Genomic DNA, 10,617 nt, shown 5'->3' on the forward strand with positions numbered 1-10,617 from the left:
GCTGTGTCCCTGAGTTTTTCCACTCATGAAGCTGCCTCTGCTTTGCTGTGAACAGCTTTTGTCTCAGAGAGCTGAAGCTTGAGGGCTGGAGTAAGGAAGACAGAGTTCCAGAGGGATGTCCCCTCAGCGTGGGAGAAGTAACATAGTTTGGTTTTTTTTTTACATCAGCACTTCAGAGTACCTGGCACAATAATGTTTTCCTGTCCTGACTGTGATACTGCTGCATAGAAATGTGCATCTGAATACATGAATATGTGTTACTAGCATAAGTAGCAGTGCATGGTTGCTCTTTCCTTCTAGGACTATGAAGAGGCTGTTCTCCTGCTCTTAGAAGGGGCTCTGTGGGAAGAGGCTTTAAGACTGGTAAGACATTTCAGAGCACAAGAACCAGAGTGAAAATATTGCTTTAGAGTGCAAGAACAGAGGGAGGGGATCTGGGTTAGATCCTTACCATAATACCTTGTTTCCTTTCCCTGATCCAGATTCACAAGTATGGTAGACTGGATATCTTGGAGACCAACTTCAAACCTGCTATTCTGGAAGGTGAATCTGTGCAAGAATCTGAGACTTCTCTGTGCTATAGAGGCTGAAGAAGGTCTTTACTGGGTCTGTGGGAAGTCACAGCACTCCCGTACTGGAAGCTATGTGGAAGGATGCTTTGATTCTGCCTAACTGATGCTGCCCAGTTAGCTGCATTTGGCTCTGGTCAATGCAGCTTGAAGCCCTGCAGTGTCATGCGCTCTTTTTAGCTTAGTCAAGCTCCTTTTGAGCTTTTCCAGACCTCACAGTCACAAACTGCAAAGGGGTCTGTGTCCGCATGTCCATGAACAAGCAGGACAGTCCTTGTTCCAGAGCACATGTGGCAGCAGGGCTATGGACTAAGAAAATGGCTGGCTATCCTATAAGCTTTTATGAGTAGTTTTCGAAAAATATGATTTGATAGCTGTATTCTCCTTTCCATCCAGGAAGGATGGTTCCGTTACTATTGGTTGTTTTTCCTTTTTATGCTATGGGCAGTAGGCTTTATGAGTTGAGGAATTTTTTTCTTTAATTCGAACTTAATTAATGACAAGAGATTTGGCCACAGAGTTTTCTGCTCTTCCTGTGTCAGAAACAGACTCTTGTTCTAGAAAACGCTTGTCTGGCAGGTTAATTCTCGCCGCATCCAGGTGCATCTTGGTTGGTGGGCTCCTGTATTATAAGCTTTGAATTTCCTTCCACTTAGTCCTTTTGTATGCTTTGCACCTGACTTCTGAGCTTGTTGAAGGACTGTGCTCCTTCCAACTGTGCTCCTTCTTGTGTAAAAAATGCTTTTCTGGTTCTCTTGCACAAATGTTCATGTTCTGATTTTCTTATTGAGCAGCTCAGAAAAGTCAGCTGATCTTCCTAGATTCTCAGAAAACAGCATTTCTTCGCCATAAGAATCGCCTGCAAGTCGTCCGAGAACTGAAGGAGAAGGCTTGTGAGAGCCTGCAGGGTTGGTATTGAAATGCATATGACTTTCTCCTGCATAAGTAACTGTGATTATCTTTGTGGTTTCCATTTGCCGTGGTGGAACTGTGCTCTCTTCTAGCTGCAGTGGTATCTACAACAGTAGAACAGCATTCTTCTCACCCCCTCCTCACACCATACGTGGACTGTGATTGTTTGACCTTGCTCATTCTGTAAAGACAGCTTTATTTTCAGTGCTGTCTGTCTCACAGCTTTCATGGGATCAAAATGCACCTGAAAGCTCTTCAGAGTGACACAACATTGTCTCCACAGTGTCAGCTTGGCTGGGTCAGACAGTGCTCAGCATGTCCTTTGTGCTGAGTACCTACTAGGCAGCTCACACAGGCTCAGGGAAGTTTTCTGAAAGCAGAATGCTTTGTCCTGGTCCAGATTTGCTGCACTGAGATTGTCATCCCTCTGATTGTGCTGTTTAATATCACAATCCCCACCAGGGCAGAGGAGCAGTGTTTTTCTCCCAGTTGCTGTTTCTTCTCACGTGCTGGGTGTGTGGGGTTGAGAGCCATAAGATTCTGAAATGCCAGCAGGTAGCATGAATCTGCCCAAGCTGTTTCTCCAACAAGCTATGTAGATCACCCAGAGAGAAAGCTTGGAATAACTGACCTTTTTCCATACTGTGGCAGTTGTTAACATGTTTTGCAGATTATGAAATGCCGAATTGCCCAGAATTGGATCTTTTCTCTGAAACCAGCAGTGTTGTGACAGCCAGCGACATGAACAGCAAATATTCACACAGCAATTCAAGAATATCAGCGTAGGTATCTGCCTCCATATTAGGTAGTGGCTGCCCTGGCATCAGCATTTGGGAGGGCAGCTTGCTCATGCTTGGCATGCTCCTCCTCGCAGCTGTGCGTGCCTTGAAGCTGCTTTAATTACAGGCATTTCGTGGTTTTTTTAACTCTTACTGGGAGGGAGACAGAAAATGCCAGAAGCTACTAGCGCAGCAGGAGCTGAGTGCCCAGTAGAGGAGCTGTGAACACAGACTCTGGGCAGGAGCTGGCTCTGTGGGTGTCGGGCATGTTGCCAGAATAGCTGGCTGTAGGAAGCTTGACACAGAATATGGGCAGAGCTCCTCAAACAAACAGCTTGCGCGCATGGCTTGTGCTCTTTGTCCTAGGTTTTGCACTTGATGGGTGGGGGCTGCTATTAAATCTCATACCAATGTCTTCCCACAGTAAGCGTCTGTGTTGCTTTTGAGTGCTCTTAAGAATGTGAGCTGTAGTGTGGGGTGGGGTGTGTTAGACGCCGGTGTAGTCTGTGGGACCGCTTCCGAATTTCCTAGCCGAAATGTGGAAAAATACAGTTGTGGGAAAAGTGTGGACTTTTTAGGGTGTTTTCTGTGGCCCAGATGAAAAGAGAAGAGAATTCAATCTTAGTATTCAGCATAACTGTGTCAGAGTGTGCTGATCATTTGGGGACATTATGCAACTAGTACTGGCCTATGATTAGAAGTTGCTTTCCTGTGATAACAGGCAGGAGCTGAGCTGTATTAGTGCACAACTTGTGGAGATAATAGAAATGAAAATGTGCGCAGGCAAGCACAGACCCTGGCACCAAATTGTTTTAAGTGGAGCTCAGCTTTGCCTGGTAGTGACTACTGCCAAACAATTTACCCTACTTTGTGCTTAGAGCAATGCTTTAATCTTGCTGGAGCAGTCCTTTTTGTGGTAGAGAAACAGCCCAACTACTGGCTTGTGTTTCAGACCTCAAAGGATATTGGTTGAGTAGCAGTGAAAACATTGACACAAAGATACATAAGTTTACATCCAGGCCGCTCTCGTGGGAGAGGGTAAGGACTTGAGTAAGAAGTTTCGTGCACACTGTTGATGTTCCTTCAGACTTAGCTATTACAGCTAATCCTGTTGTGCACACTATAATTAAGCATCCTCCTTTTCAGGCGATCCTCAAAGAACCGGCGCAAGGCTGAGCGCAAGAGATACAGCTTGAAGGAGGGGAGTCCTTTTGAAGATGTGGCCCTTCTGGAAGTCCTGGGAGAAACTGTTCGTGCTGTTGAGACTGTGAAGGGTAGGACACTTGATGATCTTAATCCACTCCGCAGCTTGTGAGGACAGCTGAGGCAGCATGCTCCTTCTTCTTCTTAATGGCTATGCTGGGGAGAGAAGCTGCCCGATCCCTAAGACCGTCTGTGTTGGACTTTGATTTAGTTCATTTGCCTCTGTGCCTGGAAGAACACGTAATAATGTGAGCTCTCCACATTTGAAGTTTGGGAGCAGAGAAGTAAGGCCTTGTCAGTGCCATGACAGATTTGTGACACATTTGTACTTGGGCACTTTAGGGGCTGGGTAGAACAGAACCAATTCTGATTTGCTGCTCCCCTTCCTATGCCCTGGTACCAGAGAAATTTATTTAGCATACCTATGTTAATTGCTATTGTTTGTGCTTCTGTTCCCTCCTGCAGGAGACATACACATCCTTCTGCGGCAGCTCGTGCTGTTTGGTTATGATGAGCAAGCTGGGGCACTGCAGCAAATCCTGGAAGAGGTTTTGCAGTTGATGGAGACCTCGATTCCAGAAATCTGGACTCCAGACCTGCAGCAGAGCTCTGTCAACCCGGTCTGTGCTCATCTGCAATACCCATCACACCTGCTATACAATACCAAGTATTTAGTAGTATTTTGCATTCTCCAGCAAAGAGTCCAGAATCCTTCCCTGGCTTTCCAGATCTGCTTTTTTTCTGTAGAGGTCAAATAGATATTCTGTGCAGTACCTGCCAAGTCAGTACACTGTAGATGTGTACAAAGGTGTAGCCTGCTGTGTCCCTTGCACTGAATGCCACGCTGGACGTGATGAGGTCTCATAAGGCTTGTGTTACCTTGTCCTAGTGGTGACTTCTTTTCGTAAGCTCTATCTTAAGCAATTTGTAGAACATAGGAACACTGTTTTCTTTTACAGACCTGATGGTAGAAATGTTAGCATAGCTTTTATGTACTGGAATAGTGGTTGTCCGACCCAGTGTTGTGAAGTGAAAAACTACCAGACTCGTCAATTTAGTCTGAACCAGTATATCATGAAGAGTATATTGCAAAAAGAAGGGTTATGTCAGGCTTCTAAGCTTCAGCTAAATGCAAAATAAGGAAATCACGAGGACTGCACTTAGTTCCCTTCAAAGTAAAAGTCTATTTCTAATAAGTAGTTTCTGAGCGTTCGTGGTGAACACAAGATATTCTCCAGTATATTCTCCCTAACTACTGATTAGCAGGACTCTAAGGACAGATTAAAACTGTTGTATGTGACAGGGAGCTGAGACTCTCAAATGAACTTTAAATATTGCTGGAACTGTAATATTCACTGGCAGGAAAGTGGTCCTGCCAAGTCATGACACTTACAATGCTGTGAAAAAGTAGGTGGTGGGATAAGGGTTCTGTGTCCTGAGAACCTGTCTGAAAACCGTTCTCTCTTTCTGCCTCTGTGTTAACTTTTCTGAGACATTACTGGGTTTTGATCGCACGTTTCTGGTCACTTTGTACTTTGAGGTCTCCTGCAGGCAGATGCTTCTGCTTTTGGAGACTAACAGCAGAGTTTTCTTTGTAGGTATCCCTGCTCTTAGCCTTGCTTTGTGCAAGGTTGGAACATGGGTATTGCTTCTTCATACAGGTCCTGGGACCCAATTCAACTGCAAACAGCATCATGGCTGCCTATCAGCAGAAGAGGATGATGACTCCCGTTGTACAAGGTTAGTTGAGTCTTGGAGTTAGATATGGGTGTGAAATGTCAGTGAGGTCAGTGGGCTTTGAGGCTGTCCAAGCATTGCTACCTGCCAATAGCTGTAGCATTTATTCAGTTGTAGAAGTTCCTTGCTTTTATTCATGGTGTACCCTCCTGCCTTGTGGCAAGTGAGCAGCCATCTTAATAAGGTTTTATTTGCTCTGAAGTTCTGTGCTAAAACTACTGTCTGAATCGTGCTCCTGGCTTCCGGCGTGTTTAGTGTCTGTCTGTTGTGAGGGAATTGGAAGTCTGATTTCTTAGGGAATGTGTTAGATAATTCTGCTTGTAACTTACCCACTGAATTTTTCTGTTGCTTTGGCAGCCATGCCAGGCTCTTGACCAGGCCAGGCTACAGTCTGTCGTGGTGCTTTGCCATCTTGAAGTCCTTGCAGCTAATACAAACTTAGGACTTAGAGGCCTAGCAAGGGCTGGTCCCATCTCCCCTCTGTCTTCCCTCTTCCCCACTAGTCCTACAATCTCTTCCCCTACTAGTCCTGGAATTGCCTGGAGAAATACTCTAATACACCTCTAACGCTACCTGCCTGTTGCCACTTGCCAGGGCTGGCTCCAGAGAAAACCTTATGCCTCTTGTTCACATTTAACAGAGCCAGCTGGCTGCATGATGTCCCAGTGGCGAATGAAGGGAGTTCTGCTTTCTGCCATTGATTGTTGCCTCCTTGTTCTGAACGATAACACTTAATGGAGAGGGGACTTGATTTGCTGGGGCACTCTTCCATGCAGGCTGGTGGACAGTCACTAAAGGGAAGTGCTATGTGTCAGAGATTTCTCAGTGTCCTTTGATGTAAAGAAAAGTAAACTAAGTAGTTGACAGCTCCTGAAGAAACCATATTGCCGTTACCCTCTGTTCTGACACTTGTCCTGTTTGCCTTTCAGATGCAGAATTACTTATTCCACCAAAACTCAATAAAAATCTACAATGGAAACTGCATCTTCTCCAGTAACTAGGAATCAGCCAAGGAATCCCAGTGGACTCTGAACTGTAACTTTTCATGTAATTTCATTATATCTTTACAGAAACCATTGTTGTCCTGGCGTTTCTGATACACTGTTCTTAGGGCTGTGCAAATGAAGGGTCCCTCCACCTGATGCAGCTGTGACTGTGACCTGTATGGCATCATGCTAACGGGGACAGCCCGTTAGCAGAGGTGGTTTGTGAGGTTGGGGAATAACAGGGTGTGCAACTCTGAATGCTGCTGGTTGAATCCAATATCTGCCACCACTGTTCCCTCCCTTCTGGATGAAGCAACCCCACCAGTGTTGGATGGGCTATTTTCTCTGCCGTCACTCCCTCCCGTGGATGGTACCTGCCATGATGACAGGTCACATTTTAAACTGTTCAGCCTGGTTTAGAGATCTCACCAGTAAGTCTATCAATAACAAATTGTTGTAGTTGCTAAACAAATGAGTTGTTTTCTCTGTTGAAGCTGGATGTTGATAATACCAGATTTTCATCAGAATTGCTGTTACATCAGAGTGAACCCTGCAGTGCCAACAGCCATTACTGTCCTGAAAGCGTGCCCATTCGCACCAGGGAGGTCTTGGGTAGAGGAAAACATGAATAAAAGTGGGGGAAAGAGGGGGGTGGGGCTGTCAGTATCACACATTGCTGGGTAATACTACCCTAATTATCTGAGTTTAAAGATCAGCTAATGCTGCTGTATGGCACTGACAGATCAGCAGCTGTACCCTGATGGTGCTGTGCGCTATTGCAGAACTGTTTCAGCTGGAAACTGATCTAACCTCGTGCCTGAGAATTAGGTTTTACCCCAGAATACTTCTGCGATCTGACTCAAGAAGTAACAGCAGCAGTGCTGGGAGCAGAGGAAGGCAACAAGCTCTGCAGGCGAGGCTGGAAACCCTTTCAGTGGTAGCAGCCCCCCTTTCCCTCAGTCAGTTTTGGCCTGGCAGCTGCTGTGTCCACTGCAAGACATTTCAGTTAGGTGCTGTGGAAAAACGCCAGCACGAACAAGGCACTTCCTGTCTGTTGGAGGTATCTAATGACACAGCAATGGGCTGTGTTCTTAGGGCACGGCACTAGCATGTGGCTCGTGCTGCAGATCTTTGTTTTTGTGGTGCGAGAACGCCATCATATTGGGATGGCCATGTGGGCTTGCATGCATGTGCTATGCTGGCTTGGGCTTGTTGGAGTGGAGTGGTAAAACAATCCTTTGTCAGTGTTGCATGAAGCATTGGAGTGGTCTTATTTCCAGCTGTTCGGAGTTACGTGGCCTATTCTGGGTGGCGTCGGGATGACTTAAGCCTGTTGTCAAGTATTGTGACTACACTGGAAAGAGATTCTCCAAGAGTAAAGCCTTGAGATGGTAAAACACGTGAAAAGCTGCACAGGGTAGGAATGTTTTACTGCATCTGGGTCTTCAAAATGGTAGCAGAACATAGTCCAAGATGAAGTACAGAAGCCATCCTTCAGATTTGAGAAAGGGGTGATGAGGTAATCTGGCGGTCCTCTCCAGGTTATGGAGGGCTCTGGCCCTGCAACTGAAGTGTGACACTGGCCCTGCTGATTCCTGAGATTCCTAAACCTGATGCCAGGAAATGCTGAGGTCTTGTGCAGCCTAATCTATTGTCTAGAAAGAGATTCCCTCTTCAAAGAACCCAAGAAAAGGTAAAACTACTGCCATGCTTGTGCCTAAACACAGCAGTTTCTTTAATGCATGTATATGGGTTCTTCTGCTTTTCCATCTTGGCAATGGTCAAAGCTGAAGATCCCCTGATCTTAGACACGTTTTCCTGTTCTCCCATCAAGGCAAAATCACTTTAAATCTGCCATCCAGGTGGAAGACCAGTCTTCTAAATCATTCGTATGGTAATTCATCACTGAACTCCATTGTCTTCCCATAGCCCTCTCCCCCCCCGAATGAACTTTGACTAAGGAGTGGTAGAGCTGGAAGCAGCACCTAGTGTCCGAGAGCCTGCAGGGGGGATGTCCTGCCTCCTGCTTCCTACGTCTGTAGCTGCTGCACCTGAGCTGCTTTTCAGCAGCACCGCAAGTCTGCTTCCCTTGATTTTTGCTGGGATGCTCTTTTGCTTTCCTAGTGATGCATGTCATCTTGAAATATATTCTGCCTTAGCTGCTGTCTTTACAGACACATTGAATTTGCTCTTCTGAGTTCTGTGGAGGCTCTTACACCAGATGCAGTTACCAGGAATTACCACTAATCTGCCATTAGTGCAGAAGTATGGAGTTAGCTTAAGAAATGTTCCAATTTCTGAGCAAACGTGGCTGTATGGAAGCCTGATTTTCTCGTTAAGAGTAGAAGTTTGTCACCTGTCTGCTGTGTAGCTTCATTAAATAAATAAATAAAAATTAAATACAAAATACAAAAGAAAAAAAACTCTTTGAGGCACACGATATCACTAAAATAATACCGCTCCAGCAGAAATCTCTTAATTACAGCAAAGGGCGGAAGGGAGGCACTCTTGAATTGATTCATGTACCCTTTGTCAACACTGGTCTTTCTAAGGCACCCAGTGTCTTCCTCAGAAGCACTTCTTAAAAATGCAGGAAGGACCATGTTCTTCATACTCACTCCTGTAAACCCAGAGCTCCTGGAAAGAGCGGAGTGAGGCCAGAATAGACCCACCAATCCAGACAGAAAACTGTCTTTGAGGGGCCGCGGCTGTGATGAGGTTGTCACTGGGGCACATCCTGGCCAGTTCCATCTGGAAGCGGTCGGCAAAGCCCTCCATCATAGTGCTGCCCCCGCACAGCAGGATATTCCTCACCATTTTTTTGTTGATGTCAGCATCACACTTCTGGAGACAGGTGAGTGTCAGCTGCAAAAGCCCTGGCTGCTGTGAGCCAAGTAGGGCTGGTTTGAAGAGCGCTTCAGCACAAAGGAATCTCTCCTTGCCTACAGTGATGAGGCGTCCATCTGGCAGCTCGTAATCCATTCGTTGTTTCTGAACGGGCAACCTCAAGTCATGTGTCAGGTCCGGAGAAGTGTAACAACACTTTTCTTTGATATCTTGTACAATGTTTAGCTGGTGTTCTGTGAAGACATTGCCAGACTCATTTAGTAACTTCATGAGAAAATGCGTGATGTCCAAACCGGCATAATCTACTCTCCCAGTGATGCTACGTATAACATAACCTTCATAGATGGGAACCACGTGCGAGGCGCCATGGCCACTTTCCACCACAAGAGCTGAGGTTTTTCCGTAAGAGTACATGGATAAATGGGACTGGTAGGCAATGTGGACAGCAGGCATGTGAAATCCTTCAAACATCATCTCAGCGTATCTCTCCTTGTCAGTGATGGAACACAGAGGAGGCACTGACACCAGAACAGCATGGTACTCTGGCTGAATCTTCATCTCCGTCTGGAAAATATACTCCAAATTGTCTTGGACACAGTTCCAGTCCACCACTATGCCATGTCTTATGGGGCTGGGTGTTAAGGGTACGCTGCTATTCTGAAGCTCTTTTCCAACAAAGGTTTCTTTTGGATTGCTCCCAGTCTCCTGTACGGGCTTACCAACCGTAGATGAAACAATGTAGGAAGGCTGTGAGTCCCCTGCAAAGCCACACTTGAAGTAACCTGTGCCAATGTCTACGACTACTGCTTTAGTTTCCATCGTGGCCTTGAGGCTACCTTTGGTCACGGATACGTGGCTGTCCCTTATGGGCTTCAAACAGCTTGCGTGCGCTGCTGCCAATCTTGCAGAGCTTTCCTGTACAGCTGTGACTTCACGGAGCGAGTGCTGGACATGCTTCTCAGTAGCATCGCCCTGCCACCACTCCACCTGGGGTCAGCGCAAGCAGCAGACACGCGCCTGGAGCCCTGGTGGCAGTGGTTCTACTGATGCCTCTTACTTATGACATCATATATAGGCTTACCAACTCAGAAACCGGTGATCTGCATGCAAGCGTGTGACAATCGTGACTTAGACACTGTACACCATTCCTGTATAGATGGATCGCAGGTGTTTGTGCTTCACTTTGACCTGCTCTGAGAGGAAATAAAAAACATGACACCCACCCAGATGTGACGGGCCGTGGGGCATAAACAGCGCATTTAACTGTGAAGCAGCATGGCTTTCCTTTCTGGTCCGCGCCTGCCATGTGAGCAAGACCATGGTTCTCCAGCATTTGCAACTGCTTTTGGTCCAAAATAGTTCCTGTTGCTGAGCATTAGCACTACTTCGCCTCTGGGGCCAAGGGGAGCCCTGGTTTGACTGTGTCAGGAGTGAATCCCTAGACTGGCTGTGCTTTTGTCATTGTTTCTCTCTTCTTTAAGTTTTGCTTTCTAAATTAAGGCGTATTATTAAGCCAGCAAAAACTAAAGTGTGACTGGTGTTTAAATTAGGCCACAGCCAACCCCACCCCCCCCACTGTCCCCT

The 10,617-nt window shown here is 46.3% G+C and overlaps 2 protein-coding genes across 2 annotated transcripts in view; one reads left to right on the forward strand and one right to left on the reverse strand.

Moving 5' to 3' along the window:
- The window catches only part of ELP1 (elongator acetyltransferase complex subunit 1), a 31,938-nt gene extending 25,661 nt beyond the window's left edge, over window positions 1–6,277 (forward strand). The window contains 8 exon segments of the mRNA XM_075137583.1: window positions 301–363; window positions 483–543; window positions 1,364–1,477; window positions 2,152–2,263; window positions 3,407–3,534; window positions 3,929–4,083; window positions 5,125–5,203; window positions 6,130–6,277. Coding sequence (XP_074993684.1) covers window positions 301–363; window positions 483–543; window positions 1,364–1,477; window positions 2,152–2,263; window positions 3,407–3,534; window positions 3,929–4,083; window positions 5,125–5,203; window positions 6,130–6,197 — 780 coding nt within the window. The 3' untranslated portion in view covers window positions 6,198–6,277.
- Window positions 6,278–8,754: 2,477 nt separating this feature from the next.
- On the reverse strand, window positions 8,755–9,896 carry LOC142075759 (actin-like protein 7A). The gene has a single exon (XM_075137586.1). The coding sequence runs from the start codon at window positions 9,850–9,852 to the stop codon at window positions 8,755–8,757; it is 1,098 nt and encodes a 365-aa protein (XP_074993687.1). The 5' UTR covers window positions 9,853–9,896.
- Between the last annotated feature and the right edge of the window lie 721 nt (window positions 9,897–10,617).

Source organism: Calonectris borealis, chromosome Z, assembly GCF_964195595.1.
Source record: "Calonectris borealis chromosome Z, bCalBor7.hap1.2, whole genome shotgun sequence".
Taxonomy (NCBI): Eukaryota; Metazoa; Chordata; class Aves; order Procellariiformes; family Procellariidae; genus Calonectris; species Calonectris borealis.

Excerpts from the sequence above, each read along its gene's own strand:
- LOC142075759 (XM_075137586.1), bottom strand. The coding sequence starts at position 9,852 with ATGGAAACTAAAGCAGTAGTCGTAGACATTGGCACAGGTTACTTCAAG.